This window comes from Chionomys nivalis, chromosome 10 (genome assembly GCF_950005125.1).
Source record: "Chionomys nivalis chromosome 10, mChiNiv1.1, whole genome shotgun sequence".
NCBI lineage: Eukaryota > Metazoa > Chordata > Mammalia > Rodentia > Cricetidae > Chionomys > Chionomys nivalis.
The window spans coordinates 34,571,991-34,594,123 of NC_080095.1; the positions used below are offsets into that span (position 1 = coordinate 34,571,991).

Here is a 22,133-nt window from a genome sequence, read left to right on the forward strand (position 1 = left end):
GGAGATCTGGCAGAAAAGAGAAAGTCGAGATAAACTACAAATATCCACAATGATGCTTTTGTCATTGATAGTAATGTGTGTTCTAAAACTGGATTGTTACGATGATCAATTCTGCACGTTTCCAAAAATTATTGAACCACAGACCTACAGTGTGTGAATTTTGTGTTCTAGTCAAACAACTAGCCTTAGTAACAGTTTCAAGCGTGGTTATCACTGGAGTCTAGCTGAATAAGAGAATAAAGTTACAAACGTTACTGCCAGGTCTTTACCACACACATCACTGGGTGGCTAACATACGGGACTCATAGCAGGTGGCCAACCACATTACTCTTTCCGTCACTGGTAATTGTCATTGTAATTCACTGTACTCACAGACAATAAAGAACACAACGTGTTGCCTGTGAGCTTCTTAGTAAGAGAACAGTTTGACATGAGTTAGTTGAAAGAGTGAATTGATGTATTTGAAATGAATAAAAACACAGGGCCCAGTTGTGGTATGAGGCTACAATCCTAGCACGTGGAGGTTGATGTGGGAGGAACACAAGTTCAAGATCAGCCTGTAGCACAGAGTTCTTGACCAGCCAGGATTATATAGTGAAACCCTGTTTCAGCCACCCCTTCTCTACTAATGGATCAATCAGTTTATCATTGATATAGACCTCTGTGTGATTTCTTTGGGGCTAAATGGCTGTGGGACCTGGTGGGAGGACAGAAACCAGGCAGGACAGAAAACTACCCCAGTCAACACTCTACCTCAAAGCAAGGCATGGTGTTTTATACCTATAATCTGAACATTTAGGAGAGTGAGGTGGGAAGATTGTTGTAAATTCGAGGCTAGCTTGGGCTACAGAATGAGACTCGGTCTCAAAATCCTGAACTAAACCAAATCAAACCATAACAACTGTGAGAAACTTCCCAACCTCCCACAATCTCCTTTAAAAAAAATAAAAAACAAAACAAAACCACATTAAAGAAATCCTTGGAGATAGTTTATTACATCGAAAGAAAGAGGATTGAGTGTTAGCATCCAGACCTAGAATTTTCTAAAACATTATAAAGATACTTTCTTGTAACTCATGTAACAAAGGCAAAAATGGGCAAGCGTAGTTTAAACTTCTTAAGAAGCGTTTACAACCCCCCAATACTGTAATTCTGAATATTTTTGATGCCTAAAATTGCAAATTCAAATAATATTAGATTTTTAAATATTTCCTTTCCTTCTATGCTTGCACCAGTAAGACAAATTTTAATGTTTTGACAAAAATTTTAAATGTCACAAAGTACTCAAACTTTTCTCATTGATGGTTGAGTTTCTTCACCCAGTTCCAGTTTGTTTATTTTTAGGGTGCCAGGCTACCATGCAGAGCATGGGTTACCCTTATTTAAATTCCACTGTGGTTTTTTTTGCAGTCAAATCTATTTCTATTTACCCACACATTTACCCCCTCTGCCTCTGTTCATTTTCTTCAGTACAGAGTACATGACTGGATTGGGTCATCTTTTATTTTTTTCCTAACCATTCCCTGGAGCAGTTCTTTTACTTTAAGTCTAATGCTGACAAGTTCTCAAGAACTTTCTTTGTGGATTTGGGGAGATGACTCAGCCTGTAAAGTCACTTGCTACCCAGTCTAATGACCTGAGTTCTATCCCCAAAACCTACTTGGTGAAAGGGAAGAACTGACTTCTGCAGGTTGTCTTCTGACCTCCACTTGCATATTGTGACACACCAGACACCGTAAAAATAAAACAAATGAATGTAAACGATTTTTTGTAATGGTGGCTGTGGTCTGGCTCTACTCGGTACTTTTTGTTGTACTTACATGTGAGTCATTTTGCTCAGGTTGTAGAAAGAGTGTGGCTCCAGCCGCTGCAGAGTTGCATCTATAGATAAATAGCTGAGCATTATAGAAATAAGACACAGTAGGAAGTTAGCAATGAGTTCCAAGCACTCTATTTTATTTTATCACATTGGCTTACACGGGCCATTGCAATGCACGTATATACTGTGCTTTCAACATATCCCCCACAGTCCACTGCTCTCTCTTCTCTTGCTCCACCCCTTCCCCATTAGTCCCTGTGTCTTCCTGGACAGCATTGTTTCCACCTTCCTACCATCTGTATATTTGTGGCTCTAGGTATCTATAAAATCTAGGACCCATAAATGAGAGGACACTTGCAATGTGTGTCTTTCTGAGACTGCCTGAATTCACTTAACAAGATGGTCGTTCCACTGTGTATGCAAACCACATTTTCTTACCCATTCCTATTGATGAGCGCCAAGGTTGGTTCTCTAATTTCAGTAGTGTGAAAAGTGCTACAGTAACCATGGATATGCAAGTATCTGTGATATAAGCACACTATTTTTATGTACTTATATGCATGTGTTCATGTGTAAACAGGCAAATAAGTGCGTGTGTGTGTGCGTGTGTGTGTGTGTGTAGGCTTGAAGAAACTTTGACTCTCATAACTCAGAATGCCATCCACACTGTTTGTACAGACAAGGTCTCTCATTAGCATGGGACACCTAAGTAGACTAGGCTGACTGGCCAATTGTCCCCAGATATTCATCCATTTCCACCTCGAGAATGCTGGGATTTATAAATATGTGCCACCACACCTGGATTTCAAACATAATGTTTTAATAACTTCTTTGTTAGGGCCTTCCCAAATCATGGACCATGCACAAAGCACTTACATAGTCTCTAACCACATTCCCTCTCCCTCCAAATCCCAGTATGTCTAAAACTTCCCAATCCTTTATGTTTCATATCTCTGCAGGTCTCAAATGTCATTTTCTTTAGGAGTTTTCTACCAGCTTCCCAAAGACGCTACCATTACCGTGATACATCATCACAGCAATATGAATTCATCTTTCATGGATAACCACAGTGCATCTCCCTAATTATTTGGGCAGCATTTGATTTATGTCATACCACTAAGCTGTCAGTCACCTAATGTAGAGGTTTGTGTCTGCTTTTGACCACCGAATTGTGAGTGTCCTCATAGTTCTTAGCATTAAGCAGACTCAGTAAATACATGCTCAGTGAATACATAAATAAATATCAAAATCAGAAAGTGTCACAAAAGAACATTAAACAGAATAAGAAGCGTTTTAATAGTGGGCTTAACAGCGTGGGGATAGAAATGAAATTTCCAAGAAACTAACTGGCATCCTCCTGGTGGAGCGTTCCAGAGGGTGGTGACTACAGTGATGATGCAATATTCTGAAAATGTCTCCTAACTCCTAAGAAACTGCAACCTTTGCTGGGCCTCACAGCCAAAGCTAACAACCCACCTTGAAGTCACTTAAGACAGCCAGCCTCCCGAGTACTCAGCCTATTTGTTTAGCCTGTTTTGAAGAGAGCAGTGAAACAACCAACCTTACTTGCCTTGGCTTTCTCCTGTAATTAACTTTTACAACCTAAGCTAATGAATAACTGGAACCTTAAATTATGTGCTCTATAGTGGGGTGTGGTGGCACACATTTTTAATGCCAGCCCTCGGGAGGCAGAGGCAGGTGGATCTCTATGAGTTTGAGACCAGCCTGGTTTACAAAGGGAGTTACAGGATAGCACACCTATCACACAGAGAAACCCTGCCTTGAAAAACAAACAAACAACAACAACAAAAAAAAAAAACCAAACACACAACAACAGAAATATTATGTGCTGTTCCTTGCCTTTGTCCTATAACAATGCGTGTGTATTATTTGTTGAAAGTAGCAGATACAGAAGTTGAAAGCAATCTAAAATCTACCATAAAGGTTAAAGGTATCCATTTATGGATATTGGTTGATAAACAAGATTTGTTATTTGGGTCAGCTGGGATCAGCTGGGGCCAGTGAGAAAATCTTGTAAAACTCAGTTAAAGATTTTTGTAGAGTTGCCCATTCCTCCCCATGTGATGCCTTCTGCGCTGTTCAATAAAGATAGAGTGAAACCTTTTGTGAGAGACAGACACACAACAGACAGAGACACAAACAAAGATAGGCACATGTGCGCGCACGCACACACATACATACACAGACTCGACAGTCAGTGCATATGGGCCCAGATTAAGACTCAAACAACAGACAGAGGATGTAAGACACTAAATACATGAAGTTAAGAGCCCAAATCTGAATGCCTTTTGGTTAAATGGTTCCAAGGTGAAGAGCTTTTATTTCTTTCCTGAATGTGACACAATGCATTGGCAATCAGAGATCATCACTGACACATTTAATTCGTGTAGACTACATTCTCTCTTAAGACCTATCTTTCTGATTTTGAATGAAACTGAAAAGTTCCAGGATTTGCCTTGAAATTATTAAGCAAAATATCATGCAAATAAATGTTTTAGGTAGTAAGAGAGGGGAAAACGACAAGCTCCATTGCATGAGCAGTTGTGAATTTGTATATAAGCTATGTTGCTTTAGATGGTGTTGTCTAAGTCTCTCTTGCAACAAGAATAATCCACACAGATTCAATGACCACCATCTACTGAGAGGCACTTCTATGACATTTTAGAAAATGAACAATTAGCATAATTGTAACAGAGATTCTCAGCCCTGAACCTAGAATTGAACAACTTGAATATATAGATGTTCAAGACCCATCCCAGGATCATTGATTTAGGGTTATGAAGACTGGGCCAAGAATTTATATTTTTTCAAAAGCTTCCTTGGTAATTTTTATTGAATGACATTCTTCATAAGAGGGACATAATTGTTAGGCTCTGGGTATCTTTTTTTTTTAAAGCAAGGTTGCTTGTTATTATTCTGGTAGCCCTATGCTGATTAGAATTATTTATTCTATGAACAAACAGCCTTTGACTTATCAGGTTTCCCAGCCCTTTGTCCTTTGTGGCAAATTGTTTTGATCCAAACATTATCTCAGAACACTTTTTACAGGATCGGCTTACTGTTTAGGGAGCACAGAGAAATTTTCATGGGTGAAAGTGGAGCAAGAGTCATTCTGAAAGCTGGCGACTTACTTCCCTGTGTTTGCTTCACAGCCTTCACCCCACATTTCCTACTGAATTTTCAGAGAAGTTCGTTCTGCCCATCACACTGAGCTGAAGTTCTGGTTTCTCTAACCTCTGGGCTTGCTATAGCTTAAGTATAGGAATGATTTATTCACCAGGACTGAAGCAATGACTCTATTTCGTCCCATTTTAAAACTAAGACACATCTCTTTATTGCATGTAAATGTTACTCGATTGCTATGATGACTATACAACCTCTTATAAAATTTAGGGTACTTTTCCCCTGTTGAAACATTTGCCAGAGTCACTGGTGGAGATTTTTAATTTCCTGGGCAAACCTAGGTCATCTTGGTGATCTCCTCTTGCTTCCCCTGAGATATCTTACTATTATTACTGTATGCCTACACATCCAGCAGATATCTGTTGAACATTTACTTTATGCCAGGTATCTTTCTTGATATTGATAAAACAGACTTCTTGCTTAGCTTCAAGGAACCCATAGAATTAGGAGATGCAGACTATCAGATAGGATTAGTGCAGCAAGTATTAAATGCTCTGGACGGTACAGGAGATCTTAGGCTGGCAAACCCAGTGTAGGCTGCCTGGGGGGTGCCTCAAGGAAACTTTCAAATCTCCATGAATATTGTCTATTTCTCAGCCACCCTCTTCCTACCGCCTATTCTTGATTATATAATATTTGGAATTCTGGTTGCCCACCACCAATCTTAGCAGACAAACTTTATAGAAAGCGTCGAAGCAGAAGATAGGAATTCCTTGGATCCCCCTTCCCCACCAATAACTTTCTTGTGACAGAGGAAGGGACTGTTTTCTTACATCCCTAATTCTGCTTGGCTGCGATCCCCCACCTCCTCAAGGACCACAAGCTCTAAGGTTGTTCTTGCTTTGTCCTTTAGCATCTCCCATTTTACTGTCTTCATCGTGTACTTGAGACTGTTTTTAAAGACAGGATTTTTCTGTGTAGCGCTGGCTATCCTGGAACTCACTTTGTAGACCAGGCTGGCCTCTAACTTGAAGAGATCCACCTGCCTCTGCCCCCCCCCCCAGTACTGGGATTAAAGGCGTGTGCCACCATCACTCAGTTTGAGACTGTTTTTATGACTTCCAAGAACCTCAGTTTCTACTTACATCACTCCCCTGAGCATGCACGTGCCCAGAACGTCCAATATCCTTTATTATACCTTGCATTTCCCCCTTCTCGTGTGCATTCTTTCTGTCTGAATCAGTATATAATTTACTTTATTATGTTTGGCTCATTATCTGTCCCCTCCCAGCTTAATATAATTTTAGAACAGTAAGTGCTCATAGCCAAAGTGGAACAAAGCTTGCTGACTGAATAAAAAATGTCTATATCATGTGTCTGCAGGAGAGGGTGTCTTTCACATCCTTTACCTCCACACTCTAGAGGCCAGTAACATTCGCCTCTGCAATTCTGGCAAACAGCCAAATGTCAGAGTTCATTCTGGCTGAGAATCATTGAAATGATGCAACAGATGTTCAACACATGGTCAGAAGTGAAATAAGTTGAGTTACGTACTATACAGGTCATTTCTGATATTATTGGGTGTGTTTGAATTAACCTGAGCTGCCACCAAAAGGGACAAATACCTCACTCATTTCATGTGCAGAATATGGCAATGTGAAATTCCGAAAGTGGTTCTTGCATTCTAAAACACTGGAATTTTTGTTGGACACCACAGCCAAAGGTGATAATACAACTTGTGGTCACTTGAGATTTTAGACCACTAGGGTACTGTGTCTTCAACCTGTTTTATCTTCTTTTAAGAGAACAATGCAACAATCAACCTTACCTTACCTTGGACTTCCCATGTAGTCAACTTTTGGAATGCAAGCTAACCTGTAGTAGTAAACTTAAATCATGTACTTCTCTAGCCCCAAACCAGAAGAACACGTGTGTTATTTGCTGAAAATAGCAAATACCGAAGTTGAAAGCAACTTCCTAATACCTTCCTTAAAAGTTAAAAGCATCCATTTATGGATTTTTGTTGATAAACAATGGTTTTGTAGAACTGTTTGTTGTCTGGGTCCACTGGGATCAGTTGGAGTTGGTGATTTGATCCTTGTAAAACGCTGTTCAAGATTTCTGAGAAGTGTTCCATCTCTTTCTCATGGATGATTTCTATGCTGTCCAGAAAATATAGGGCAGAGTGCTTTGTGGGAGGAGAGAGAGACATGGAGATACAAACAGATACACACAGCCACAGAGCAGAACACATGGATGTGCACAGATGGAAGACAAAGACACGGGGGCAGATCAAGACAGCCTTCAACCAGGCACAGATTCAGACTCAAGCAACAGGGAGACAGAGGATGGTAGACACGGGGAGCATGAAGTAGAAGTTTCAAATCTGAACTTGCCCTTGGTTACATGATTTTAAGGAGGAAAGTACTTTTATTTCTTTCCTTAATGGGACACCAATTATTGGTGACTCAGCGTTGGTCACAAATCTACACACAGACAGTGATCATCAATCTAACATACAAGTTCCTTTTCTCATCTGTTCGCATACCACATTTCTGTTTCTCAGGCTTAGAATTGTTTTAAATTCCTGTTTAAGTGAGAGAAATCTCAAATGATTGGTTGCATTTGGGAGAAAATGTAAATGTTTGCATTGTATTAGTGGTGGAAGTGAATCAACAAAAATCTAGGATGGGTGGGTAGGAGAGAGACACACAAAAGTCTGGATATTCTTAGCTAAGGCTTTTGTCACATCCTAGGATATATTAAAATACACATAAGTGGTGAATATGACATGACCAAACGAATTTAAATTTGCATTGGATTTAAAAGGTCCTAAAGGAAGCAAAACATGGAGGTGTAACTAAGTAGGAAAGTATTATATAAATAAATTTCAAATATGCTAAAAATGCAGATGTCATTGATTTATGCAAGTGTAATAGAAATTGCTTTTTTGACAGAGCACATTTAGAAAGTATGTCACAACAGCAAAGTTCTATGTATATTAGGATAATTACTTACATCCTGGAAATATTGGGCAGATTTGAAAACGCGAGACTGGGGATGGTCTTCAGGTGAGTCTCGATGAGCTTCCTAAGGAAACGACAGTCATGTGGTTAGAGTCCTCATCACTGGTCTTTTCTAATTACTCATCTAATTATAAGAATATCTTATCAGAAGTGTGTTGACCTTTAAACACAAACAAAATTGACAAAGCCATCATGATTTTTTCCTCCGGGAAAATAAGAACTGAGAATGTGATTCAGATGCGGAACATGAATCCTCAAATTTCATCTATGAATTGAATGGAGAGCAATATGCTTTCACCACCACCACACTGCCTTTGCTCACTGAAAAGGAACGTGGGGTGTCCCTATAGTATATTCATGAGAATGTCAGGTTTACTGTAGTATTGATGCTAACTGATAATCAGCCAACACTTTCTCAGAACCATGAGACTTCTTTGTTGAACCTGCAAATTGAAGATATGGTGATGTGGGATTCCCCTATATATACTGTGAATATCATTGATTAATGAATAAATATGCTTTTGCCTATGGAAGGGCAGAATAGAGCTAGTCAGGAAAACTAAACTGAATGCTGGGAGAAAGAGGGCAGAGTCAGAGAGATGCCATGGAGCCACTGTAGAAGACAGATGCCTGAAAGAACCTTACTGGTAGACTACAGCCACGTGGCGATACACAGATTAATGGAAATGGGTTAATTTAAGATGTAAGGACTGTAGCTAGAAGAACACTTAAACTATTCGCGAAACAATCTTGTAATTAATATAGTTTATGTGTGATTATTTTGGATCTGGGCAGCTGGGAAACGAATGAGCAGCCTCTGCCAACAGTATGGCATTCCCCAACTTTCCTTTCTGGGACACCTCATAAGTAAGAAAACATCTTCAAATATCTCAGTATGAGTCTTCATCCAGGTATTCAATTTTTTGGCTTCCTCTCTTTACATAGTGATTACTTGAATAGAATCCCATATGGAAAAGGTGTGCCCAATATCCCAACACATTTTTCAAAAAAAAAAAAATGCAATGTTGTGTCCCATTTGCCCAAGTCTAGTTTTGCCCTTGAATTGGAAATCACACATCAGTCCTTACTAACTTACATATAGATAATAGATAATATTGTATATCTTCCTTTCCAGAGTGCAGACTATTTCCCTATGGTCTTTATTTCTTCTTCCTCCCCTTCTTTTCTCCCTTTCTTCTACCTATGCTTACTTTGCATAGGTACTAGACAGTACTAGAAAAATATCTGTAACATGCTTAATCAAAGCACCAGCAGGCCAACGTAGTTTGTAAAAGGACTTAGGAACTTTAGTGAAATGTGAGGGGAGTAGGTGAATGAACAAGATAGAGCTTTTACTCCTTCTCAACCTCTGAGTATTTGACTATGAGATTCAATGTTGCTTTAATATTAAGAAATTCAAGCGGTGGTAGTGGAATATGCCTTTAATATGACCACTTGGGAGGCAGAGGCAGATGAATCTCTGTTTTGTAGGCCAGCATGGCCTACAGAGTGAGTTCCAGGATGGCCCAGGTGATACAGAGAAACTGGGTCTCAATCCCTCCAAAACAAAAACAAAAACAAAAAGAGTGTGTGTGTATGTGGGAGGAGAATAAAGTCAGTGTTTGAGTGGCACCTTAATCTAGCTGTGTGGTGTTTTTGTTTGTGTGTTCATTATAATAATGCAATTTTTATTTTTACCAAAGAAAAATAAAAGGAAAGAAACTCAGATCCGTAAATTGCCTTCTCTTGAAGTTACATCCCCTTAACTGCGGTGATTAAAGGCTTATTGATGCAGATCCAAGATTCTGGAGTTAAAAACATCTGAGCACAACTTGTTCTATTAAAATCTCTGTGTAAAAAATGGGCCATGTGGAAGGCAAACAAGGGATAATATGCACACCTGTTGGGTATTATGAAAAGAGGTTGAGTTTCTTGAGTTCAAAGGTGGTCTTATAGAGCTGCCTGGCAGCAAGCCTTTTGAGGGCATACTCTCATAAGATTTCACATTGCCTGCAGGTAATGTGGACTAAACTGCAACTTTCACTGACTAAAAATTAAGGCACTCAGCCTTCTCCAACGGAGAGAAATAGGTCAGGCTTGCTGGTGCACATTTATAATTCTGGTATCCAGGAAGATGGGGCAGGACAGTTGTGTGTTCCAGCCCACCTGGGGTACATGTTGAGTTCAAAATAATAATAATAATGATAGTAATAATAATTAAAAAAAAAGATTTAAAATAAATGATGTATGTCAAATTAAATTGGAAGTTATAATAAAATTGAAAGGGTTTCTAGAAGTTTGATGATAAAAGAAATAGCATATAAATAAAATTTAATATTTTTCAATTAAAATGCAAAATTGTATTTATATTTTTCCTGGAGAGAGAGAGAGAGAATATTATGCATATGTGATTGTGAGTTTATGTGCACCATGTGCACGCAGGAGCCTGTGGAGGCCAGAATGGGGTAATGGATCCCCTGAAACTAGACTTACAGATGGTTGTGAGCCACCATGTGGGTGTTGGGAACTGATCCCTGGATCCTTTGCAAGAGCAGCCAATGCTCTTATTATTAACCACTGATCCATCTCTCCAGGCCCATAATACCTGTTTCTTAAAGTATTTCTGTTCTCAGACATCAAACCTTATATACACTTAAAGCTGAACAAGTTATTCTTTCTTTGTGTGTCTCTCTGCTGCCTCTGTTTCTGTCTGTTTATCTGTCATGATTACTCATCATGTATAGACAAACCAATACAAATTATATACTTAAGAGCAGTTGTCTTAGTAACAATAAAATATGCTCAATAAATCTTCTAGAGTGAAGATGATGCCAGCCATCTTAGGATAAAATGAAAATAAATAGCTTATTTGTTGGGTGAATTTAATGCAGTGATAATCATAAAAGAGACTGATTTCAATAACAGTTACTGAAGTTTCAGAGTGAAAAATGACCACATAAATTCAAATTCAATAACAATGTAATTTACAAGTTTTTTGCCGTGCATATTCACAACAATATATAGATAAAATACAAAACACCTCTGCAACTTTTAATTCTTTTACTTTTGGTCTAAATAGTCTTGGTTACGTCTCTACAATTCACCTCACATTCGCTTTCGTTTTTAAGTTGAGAAATGTGATAAGTTTGATGAACTACAATTAACATTTCGAAAGGATGGCTTCCCAATGCTTATCCAGACATTTGTATTTCTTCAGGTAAAGATAAAAAAGAATAGATGAAACGGTGGCATTGAATTAATGACATAATGAAGAAAAAACAGATCTCATATTCTGGTTTTTCTCTTAATAAGAAAGGCCCAGAGACGAAGCTGTTCTAAGTGGCTGTCCTGCCCTAAGTTCCATATTGTGGAACAGTGGCTTTGGGCTGTGCTTGCCCTGTCTGCACTTTGAGTGCAAATGCAGGGTGACTGTTCATTTGCACTGATTGTGCAAATAGATATTCACCACCTCTCCAGAATGCACCACACGGCACAAGGTGCTAACTTATTCACACAAGTAAAAACACAAAAAAAACAAAACAACAACAACAAAAAACTACCCTCTATGTACACAAGGCGGTAAGTACATTGAGAACATACGACACTATCTGAAAATCCAGATCTTCGCCTTCACCTACCACACCAGACACAATCTCTCACTTATGACTATAAAAGGAGTGCCCTAACCCTGAGTCAGGGGAGACATGGGCTTGTCACCTGGTCACTTGGGAGCCTTTTCCAAGAGCGTTGCCACAGTGATGGATTGCTGCCTCAGTCCCTGGCTCCAGTCTGAGAACAGTTTGTCCTGTTCTCAAATACTAGCCCACTTCAAACGGACCCTCCAAAGGTCTTTTGGATCAGGGACCGCATTGGATAACACTGTACCTTCAGGAGCTCTTGTTTGCTCCGCAGTTCACAGAACTTCTGTGGACCACAAAAATTACCCTTTTGTAGCCACCCTGTGCGTCTCTGTGGGATGTGGGATGTGTGATCCGAGAGTTAATATTAGGAATTTAGGTTGGAATGGAAGAACGTTGATCTCCAGTGGTCATATTAGCGAGTGAAATCATGTCTAATTGGTGCTTTACGCCTGCTCTCTGGACCTCAGTTCACAGCTGGAGCTCAGTGGCTAGTCGGTCTCTCCATAGCCTACATTTCCCACAGCTAACTTTCTAGTCAAAGAATCTCCAGATACTGTGGTTACAGTTTTAGAGGGAGGATAAAACAAAACAAAATTAAAAAAAAATCAAACTGCAACAACAAAGCCCCAAGAACGAGTAGTGAGTAGCCAAAACATTTTATCTTAATTTTCAGAATTTATTTTGACTGTTTGTGGAAAAAGAAGTACATAAGTACTTTATACCAAGAGTGTTAACAAAACGTCTGGATGGTTTTTTTTTTTTTTTTTTTTTTTTTTTTTTTGTATTCTATAAAGTATCAACAGCAAGCCATTTGTTTTGGATTGGCAGTACGCAGGTATTGAAGAATTCCTGCTTTTGATTTGCCTCTGATGATTTGGGATAAATTAAAAAAAAGGGTCAGCAAAAATAAAAATAGTTTCTCTGAAAATAGAGTTAAAAAGCTATCAGAAAACATCCTTGCTGCTAAGTACGAGCATCTACTGTTCATGATTCCATCTTAGCGCCGTGTATGCAGTCACTGGGAAAAAGTTCAGTGCTACCGTTTCATACCCTCGATGAATTTTGTAATTTCGTAGTTAAGCTGGCAGTAAGACATAGAAATTGCAAGTGTGAAGAAATCTAAGCTGGTGGTACAATTTAAATTTAGTTTTCTGCGATACACTTAACAATGGAAGGTCACTGAGCGTGTGACAGAGTCCAATGTTTCCTTGGGGCCTTCTTGTGCGATTCAAAATCACTATGAAGAAAGCTCTATAAAAGTTTTCAAAATGGAGACAGGAGTATGCTCTACATGCTGCATCATTCCCGTTGCTGCCTGTGATGGGTAAAGCTAGTCACTAATGTAATTGTCACATTGTCCTTCTCTGACTCTGGTGTTGTCCCTGGTACCTTTTCTTTGGAGTCACCCTTTCAGGGCTGATGGATAAGTGTCCTTATGACAATGGACAAAAGCTGCTGGAGCCTGGTGTATGAGGTCCTTCTGTATTTGTGTTGCTTTCATTGGTTGAATAAAGAAACTGCCTTGGCCTTTTGATAGGGCAGAACATAGATAGGTGGGGAAGACAAAACTGAATTCTGGGAGAGAGAAAGCAGAGTCAGACAGAGCCACCACCATGGAGCTGCCAGGTCAGACATGCTGAATCTTTCCCTGTAAGCTACGACCTCATGGTGACATACAGATGATTAGAAATGGGTTGAATCAAGATGTGAGAGTTAGTCAATAAGAGGCTAGAGATAATGGGCCAGGCAATAATTTAATTAATACAATTTCTATGTGGTTATTTTGAGGTTAAGCGGGTGGCGGGATGCAGCTCGCTCCTCCTATTACAGATTGGTACCCAACTACAGGAGCCACTGCTAGCTTCACAAGACAAATGACCTTCACATAGAAGGTGGTTATCTATCACTGTGGGGCTGCACTCCTGAGCTAATCACCTTATGGGAACCAGCGTTCTTTAACCTATCTTGTAGAACTAAAAGTAGACAATGAGCTACTCCTCATCAACCAGTTCTTCGTGAGGTTCCTGTTAGTGCCTCAAAGACAGGTTGGAGCATTGATGGAGGAAGGTCATTGGTTAAAAAATAAAGAAACTGCTTGGCACTCATAGGTTAGAACATAGGTGGGTGGAGTAAACAGAACAGAATGCTGAGAGGAAGAGGAAGTGAGCTCAGACTCGACAGCTCTGCTCTCTGGAGCAGACGCCATGCTCCCCTCTCCAGAGCAGATGCCATGAAGCTCCGACCTAGGATGGACGTAGGCTAGAATCTTCCCGGTAAGTGCACCTTGGGGTGCTACACACATGAACAGAAATGGGCCAAGCAGTGTTTAAATGAATAGAGTTTGTGTGTTGTTATTTTGGGGCATAAGCTAGCCAGGCGGCTAGGAGCTGGGCGGGAATGCCGCCTGCAGCTCCCCACTACAGAGCATGACTGAACCCTTCCCATGTAACTGCATTAGCTAAACCTCTTTTCTCCATTACTCTTCTTGACTTGGTGTGCTGGGGACAGCTGGTCAGGTCTAGCTTATTGGAACTCCCAGAGGTAAGACGTTTGATCCACTGCTACTGGGAGTTTGAACTTTGGTCATAGCCCTCTGGTCACAAATATTTGAAGTGACCAGAAGTACAAATATGTTGTACCCAGAGGATTTCAATGTATATCAAGAGATTTTGGGTTTCATGTCTTACAGATGTTCAATTTATCTGCTTCTCTTGCTAGTCCAATCGCCCTTTAATTTCCTGTCTTCCCTGCCTTCTGAATACCGATTCAGAACCATCTAAACAGATCCTGAGTCATAATTCCTAATGCTGACAAAGACTCGTTTAACCTCTGTGTTTCTGAGTTTAACTGATAGGCACTGAGGGTGGGGAGCAGGTTTATATTTTTCAAATGTCTGCTTCATATAGATAAAATGTAGAACAGAAATTAATAGAAAATGCCATGGCTTGACCTGTAGATTTTGCAGAATGGGATCCAGTTGTTTTTGCAGCAGCAATGGGGAAAGCACACCCAGCTAATGCTATAGAGGTGGCCCGCTTGTACCCCTGCTTTAAATGAGAAAGGTGTGTGCAGTTAGACTGTTCACAGTATTCTCCCTTATGGGTTCATCTCGCTGAAATTCCATTGACACATGAGTAGTATCAAAATCTTAACATCTTATTTCTTATGGAGGATAGGTGTTTAGAGGTAAGTTTGGGGACACACAGAATGAGAGAGCTGAGACAGAGAGAGGCCAATCGAAAGGCTCCACAGGGAAAAACTTTACTCTTGATCAAGAGGGTACACTGCTCCCCAAAGTGGAGGAGCAAGCACAGAGAAGCAGGAAGTGAACTTAGATTTTTATTCTAATGAAGGTGGTGACTGAGTCTTTCTCTTGTTTGGCTGGGATTTAATGTCACACATTCTTTCAAGATTGGTCAGTTTTTAAAGAATTAGCACAAAGAAAACGAGGGGGGAAAGGACAAATCAATCACTTTATGTCTAGAACAGAGCAGGAACTTTGTAAAAAACAAAGGTTTTACAGGAGTAAGGAAGTGGGGGAGAATGAAATACCTGTGTAACAATTATAAATTGGGCTCTTTGGGCACATAACACCATCCAGCTCAGTCTGTCTGGCGCTGGGGGCAAATCCTCAGGGCAAGCAGGCAGGCGAGACCTCCTTTGCTTCACTGGCCCGCCTGCACCAACCAAGGTAGGCGCTTTGTTTACGAACTACCCAACCTGCAAGGAGATCTGATCTCGGCACCAGGAGAGACAGCAGTGCGGTGAGTTTGTGACTGGACAGGGAACTCTGAAGTTCCTCATCCCCCTCCCTATACTCCCCGGGCTCCCTGCAGGGGCTCTACCCCCCCATACTGCCTCTCTCTTCTTGTCCCACCCAGCTTGCATCCAGAACCCTTCTTCCTTCTGTCCCCTTTCCTCTTTGGGCACATAACACCATCCAGCTCAGTCTGTCTGGCGCTGGGGGCAAATCCTCAGGGCAAATAGGCAGGCGAGACCTCCTTTGTCTCACTGGCCCGCCTGCACCAACCAAGGTAGGCGCTTTGTTTACGAACTACCCAACCTGCATGGAGATCTGATCTCGGCATCAGGAGAGACAGCAGTGCGGTGAGTTTGTGACCAGCGGCAGCGGAAGCAGCCCTGGAAAGGGAACTCTGAAGTTCCTCATCCCCCTCCCTATACTCCCTGGGCTCCCTGCAGGGGCTCTATACCCCGCATACTGCCTCTCTCTTCTTGTCCCACCCAGCTTGCATCCAGAACCCTTCTTCCTTCTGCCCCCTTTCCTCTTTGGGCACATAACACCATCCAGCTCAGTCTGTCTGGCGCTGGGGGCAAATCATCAGGGCAAGTAGGCAGGCGAGACTTCCTTTGTTTCACTGGCCTGCCTGCAACAAGCAAGGAGAGACATCACTAGAACACCAGGAGAGCTAGCACTGCAGAGAGCCATCACTGGGAAGGTACATCAGTAGGCAAGGAGACCTGATCCGGTAAAAGAACATCCAGAGGGGAGCATTCGGAGAAAGAGATGGGCAGGCGCCAATTCAAGAATTCACCTAACAATCTGAAAAACTATATGAAACCACCAGAACCCAGCGACCTCCCAACAGGTGGACATGAACACCTTAATCATGAAGAGGTAGATAAAATTGACTTTATGAAAGTGATTGACGCCCTTAAACAACATGTAAAAAATGCCCTTATAGAAATGGATGAGAAGTATAACAGAAAGTTTGAAGAATTGAGTAAATCAGTGAATGATACCCTAGGAAACCAAGGAAAAACAATCAAACAGATAATGGAAACAGTTCAAGACTTAAAAACTGAAATGGAGGCAAAGAAGAAAACACAAACAGAAGGCCAGCTGGACAGGGAAAATCTAGGTAAACGAATAGAGACTACAGAAGCAAGCATAACCAACAGAATACAAGAGATAGAAGATTCTGAAGATACCATAGAGAAAATAAACACGCTGATCAAAGAAAACAGCAAGGCCAACAAATTCTCATCACAAAACATTCAGGAAATATGGGACACAATAAAAAGACCAAACCTAAGAATAATAGGAATAGAAGAAGGAGAAGAAGCGCAGCTCAACGGTCCAGAAAATATATTTAATAAAATTATAGAAGAAAACTTTCCCAACCTAAAGAAAGATATACCTATGAAGGTTCAAGAAGCATACAGAACACCGAATAGGCTGGATCAAAAAAAAACATCCTCTCGCCATATAATAATCAAAACACAAAGCATACAGAATAAAGAAAGAATACTAAGAGCAGCAAAGGAAAAAGGCCAAGTTACTTATAAAGGTAAACCTATCAGACTTACACCTGACTTCTCTATGGAAACCATGAAAGCCAGAAGGTCCTGGATAGATGTACTGCAGAAACTAAGAGACCATGGATGCAAGCCCAGACTACTATACCCAGCCAAGCTTTCGTTCACTATAAATGGAGAAAACAAAATTTTCCAGGATAAAAACAAATTTAAACAATACGTAGCCACAAATCCAGCCTTACAGAAAGTAATAGAAGGAAAATCACTAACCAAGGAGTCCAACAATGACCACAATATCTCAGACAACTAGAGACCCTTCACCAGCGCAACACAAAGAAGGGGAACACACAAAATTTACAACTTAAAAAATGACCGGAGTTAACAACCACTGGTCATTAATATCACTTAATGTCAATGGACTCAACTCTCCTATAAAAAGGCACAGACTAAGAGATTGGATACGAAAACAGGATCCAACATTCTGCTGTTTACAAGAAACACACCTCAACCACAAAGACAGGCACTTACTCAGAGTAAAGGGTTGGGATAAGGCTTATCAAGTAAATGGACCTAAGAAACAAGCAGGGGTGGCCATACTAATTTCTAACAAAGTTGACTTCAAACTTAAATCAATCAGGAGAGATGGAGAGGGACATTTTCTACTCATAACAGGAACAATTCATCAGGATGAAGTCTCAATCCTGAATATCTATGCCCCTAATATAAAAGCACCCACGTACGTAAAAGAAACATTGTTAAAACTCAAGGCAGCCATCAAACCGCACACATTAATAGTAGGAGACTTTAATACTCCTCTCTCACCAATGGACAGGTCAAGTAGACAGAAACCTAACAGAGAAATAAGAGAATTAATGGAGGTAATGAATCAAATGGACTTAACAGACATCTATAGAATATTCCACCCAAATAGGAAAGAATATACCTTCTTCTCTGCAGCTCATGGAACCTTCTCAAAAATCGACCACATACTCGGTAACAAAGCAAACATCCACAGTTACAAAAAAATATTAATAACCACCTGTATCTTATCAGATCACCATGGATTAAAGCTAGAATTCAGCAACAATGCTACCCCCAGAAAGCCTACAAACTCATGGAAACTGAATAGTCAACTACTGAACCATACCTGGATTAAGGAAGAAATAAAGAAAGAAATTAAACTCTTCCTTGAAGACAATGAAAATAAAGAAACAACATACTCAAACCTATGGGACACTATGAAAGCAGTTCTGAGAGGAAAGTTCATAGCACTAACTGCCCACTTAAAGAAAACAGAGAAAGCACACATTGGAGACTTAACAGCCCACCTGAAAGCTCTAGAAAAAAAAGAAGCAGACTCACCTAGAAGGGGTAGAAGACTGGAAATAATCAAACTGAGGGCTGATATCAACAAAATAGAAACACAGAAAACAATTGAAAGAATCAATGAATCAAAAAGCTGGTTCCTGGAGAAAATCAACAAGATTGATAAACCCCTATCCAAACTAATCAAACGGCAGAGAGAGAATTTGCAAATTAATAAGATCAGAAATGAAAAGGGAGACATAACCACAGACACAGAGGAAATTCAGAGAATCATTAGATCTTACTACAAAAGCCTGTATGCCACAAAACTGGAAAATGTAAAAGAAATGGACGCTTTTTTAGATAAATACCATTTACCAAAGTTAAACCAGGACCAGGTGAACAACCTAAATAGACCTGTTAGTCGTGAAGAATTAGAAGCTGTTATCAAAAACCTCCCTTCCAAAAAAAGTCCAGGACCAGATGGTTTCAATGCGGAATTCTACCAGAACTTCCAAGAAGACCTAATACCTATTCTCCTTAATGTATTTCACAATATAGAAACAGAAGAGTCATTGCCAAATTCCTTTTATGAAGCTACAGTAACTCTGATACCAAAACCACACAAAGACCCAACCAAGAAAGAGAATTACAGGCCAATCTCACTCATGAACATCGACGCAAAAATCCTCAACAAAATTCTGGCAAACCGAATCCAAGAACACATTAGAAAAATTATCCATTATGATCAAGTAGGCTTCATACCAGAGATGCAGGGCTGGTTTAACATACGCAAATCTATCAATGTAATCCATCATATAAATAAACTGAAAGAAAAAAACCATATGATCGTTTCATTAGATGCTGAAAAAGCATTTGACAAAATTCAACATCCCTTTATGATAAAAGTCTTAGAGAGATTAGGGATACAAGGGTCATACCTAAATATAATTAAAGCTATATACAGCAAGCCGACAGCTAATATCAAATTAAATGGAGAGAAACTTAAAGCCATTCCACTAAAATCAGGAACACGCCAAGGCTGTCCACTCTCTCCATACCTCTTCAATATAGTTCTCGAAGTTTTAGCAATAGCAATAAAACAACATAAGGGGATAAAGGGGATTCAAATTGGAAAGGAAGAAGTTAAACTTGCATTATTTGCAGATGATATGATAGTGTACATGAGCGACCCCAAAAACTCATCCAAAGAACTCCTACAGCTGATAAACGCCTTTAGTAATGTGGCAGGATACAAGATCAACTCCAAAAAATCAGTCGCCCTCTTATACACAAAGGATCTGGAAGCAGAGAGAGAAATAAGAGAATCATCACCTTTCACGATAGCCACAAACAGCATAAAATATCTTGGGGTAACTCTAACCAAGGAAGTGAAAGATCTATTTGACAAAAACTTTAAGGCATTGAAGAAAGAAATTGAAGAGGATACCAGAAAATGGAAGGATCTCCCTTGCTCTTGGATTGGGAGAATCAACATAGTAAAAATGGCAATTCTACCAAGGGCAATTTATAGATTCAATGCAATCCCCATTAAAATCCCATCAAAATTCTTCACAGATCTTGAAAGGACAATAATCAACTTTATATGGAGAAACAAAAAACCCAGGATAGCCAAAACAATCTTATACAATAAAGGAACTTCTGGAGGCATTACCATCCCTGACTTCAAACTCTATTACAGAGCTACAGTAATGAAAACAGCGTGGTACTGGCATAAAAACAGAGAAGTCGACCAATGGAATCGTATAGAAGACCCGGATTTTAACCCACAAACCTATGAACAACTGATTTTTGATAAAGGAGCTAAAAGTATACAATGGAAGAAAGAAAGCATCTTCAACAAATGGTGCTGGCACAATTGGATGTCAGCCTGTAGAAGAATGAAAATAGACCCATATCTATCACCATGCACAAAACTCAAGTCCAAATGGATCAAAGACCTCAATATCAATCTGAACACACTGAACCTGATAGAAGAGAAAATGGGAAGTACCCTACAACATATGGGCACTGGAGATCGCTTCCTATGTATAACCCCAGCAGCACAGACATTAAGGGCAACATTGAATAAATGGGACCTCCTGAAACTGAGAAGCTTCTGTAAAGCAAAGGACACTGTCATTAAGACAAAAAGGCAGCCTACTGACTGGGAGAAGATCTTCACCAACCCCGCAACAGACAAAGGTCTGATCTCCAAAATATATAAAGAACTCAAGAAACTAGACTTTAAAAGGATAATTAACCCAATTAAAAAATGGGGCACTGAACTGAACAGAGAATTCTCAACAGAAGAAGTTAAAATGGCCAAAAGATACTTAAGGTCATGCTCAACCTCCTTAGCGATCAGAGAAATGCAAATCAAAACAACTTTGAGATATCATCTTACACCTGTCAGAATGGCTAAAATCAAAAACACCAAGGATAGCCTTTGCTGGAGAGGTTGTGGAGAAAGGGGTACCCTCATCCATTGCTGGTGGGACTGCAAACTTGTGCAACCACTTTGGAAATCAGTGTGGCGGTTTCTCAGAAAATTGGGATCAACCTACCCTGGACCCAGCAATACCACTCTTGGGAATATACCAAGAGATGCCCTATCATATGACAAAAGCATTTGTCCAACTATGTTCATAGCAGCATTATTTGTAATAGCCAGAACCTGGAAGCAACCTAGATGCCCTTCAATGGAAGAATGGATGAAGAAATTGTGGAATATATACACATTAGAGTACTACTCTGCGGTAAAAAACAATGACTTCTCGAATTTTGCATGCAAATGGATGGAAATAGAAAATACGATCCTTAGTGAGGTAACCCAGACCCAAAAGAAGAACATGGGATGTACTCACTCATAATTGGTTTCTAGCCATGGATAGGGGCCACTGAGTCTATAATTTGTGATCCTAAAGAAGCTAAACAAGAGGGTAAACCCAAGGAAAAACATATAGATATCCTCCCAGCTATGGGAAATAGACATGACTGATGGGCAAAAATTGGAATCTTGGGGGTGGGGTGGGATGGGGATGAGGGGTGATGGGGAAGAAAAGTGTGAAGGAGAGGATGAGGGAACTGGGGAATCGGGGTGATTGGGGATAAAGGAAGGTTGGATAGGGAGCAGGGAAACTCATACCTTAGGTAAGGGAGCCACCTTAAGGGGTGGCAAGAGACTTGAACTTGGAATGGCTACCAGATGCCCAGGGCAATGTCCCCAGTTAGTTCATTGGGGCACCTGAGGATAGGGAACCTGAAATGAACCTATCCTATAATCATACTGATGAATATCTTGCATATCGCCATAGAACCTTCATCTAGCGATGGATGGAGATAGAGCCAGAGACCCACACTGGAGCACCGGACTGAGCTCCCAAGGTTATAATGAGGAGCAGAAGGAGAGAGAACATGAACAAGGAAGTCAGGGACCATGAGGGGTGCACCCAACCACTGAGACAGTGGGGCCCGATCTATTGGGAGCTCACCAAGGTCAGCTGGACTGCTACTGAAAAAACATGGATAAAACCGGACTCTCGGAATGTGGCGGACAATGAGAGCTGACGAGAGGCCAAGGAGAATGGCACAGGAACTTTCAACTGGCGATAGATAGAGAGAGACACAGACCAAATTGGAGCAATGGTCTGAACTCTTAAGGTCCAAATGAGGAGCAGAAGGAGGGAGAACATGAGCAAGGAAATCAGGACCACGAGGCGTGCACCCACCCACTGTGACAGTGGAACTGATCTCTTGGGAGCTCTTCAAGGCCAGCTGGACTGGGACTGAATAAGCATGGGTTGAAACTGGACTCTCTGAACATGGCGGACAATGAAGGCTGATGAGAAGCCAAGGACAATGGCACTAGGTTTCGATCCTAATACATGAACTGGCTTTGTGGGAGCTTAGCCTGTTTTG

The 22,133-nt window shown here is 40.5% G+C and overlaps 1 protein-coding gene across 1 annotated transcript in view; it reads right to left on the reverse strand.

Annotated features, from left to right (window-relative positions):
* Positions 1 to 22,133, reverse strand: part of Tshr (thyroid stimulating hormone receptor) — a 136,721-nt gene that overhangs the window by 51,661 nt on the left and 62,927 nt on the right. The window contains exons 2-3 of the mRNA XM_057783237.1: positions 7,982 to 8,053; positions 1,821 to 1,895 (exon numbers count right to left, since the gene is read on the reverse strand). Coding sequence (XP_057639220.1) covers positions 1,821 to 1,895; positions 7,982 to 8,053 — 147 coding nt within the window. The remainder of the gene's footprint in view (positions 1 to 1,820; positions 1,896 to 7,981; positions 8,054 to 22,133) is intronic.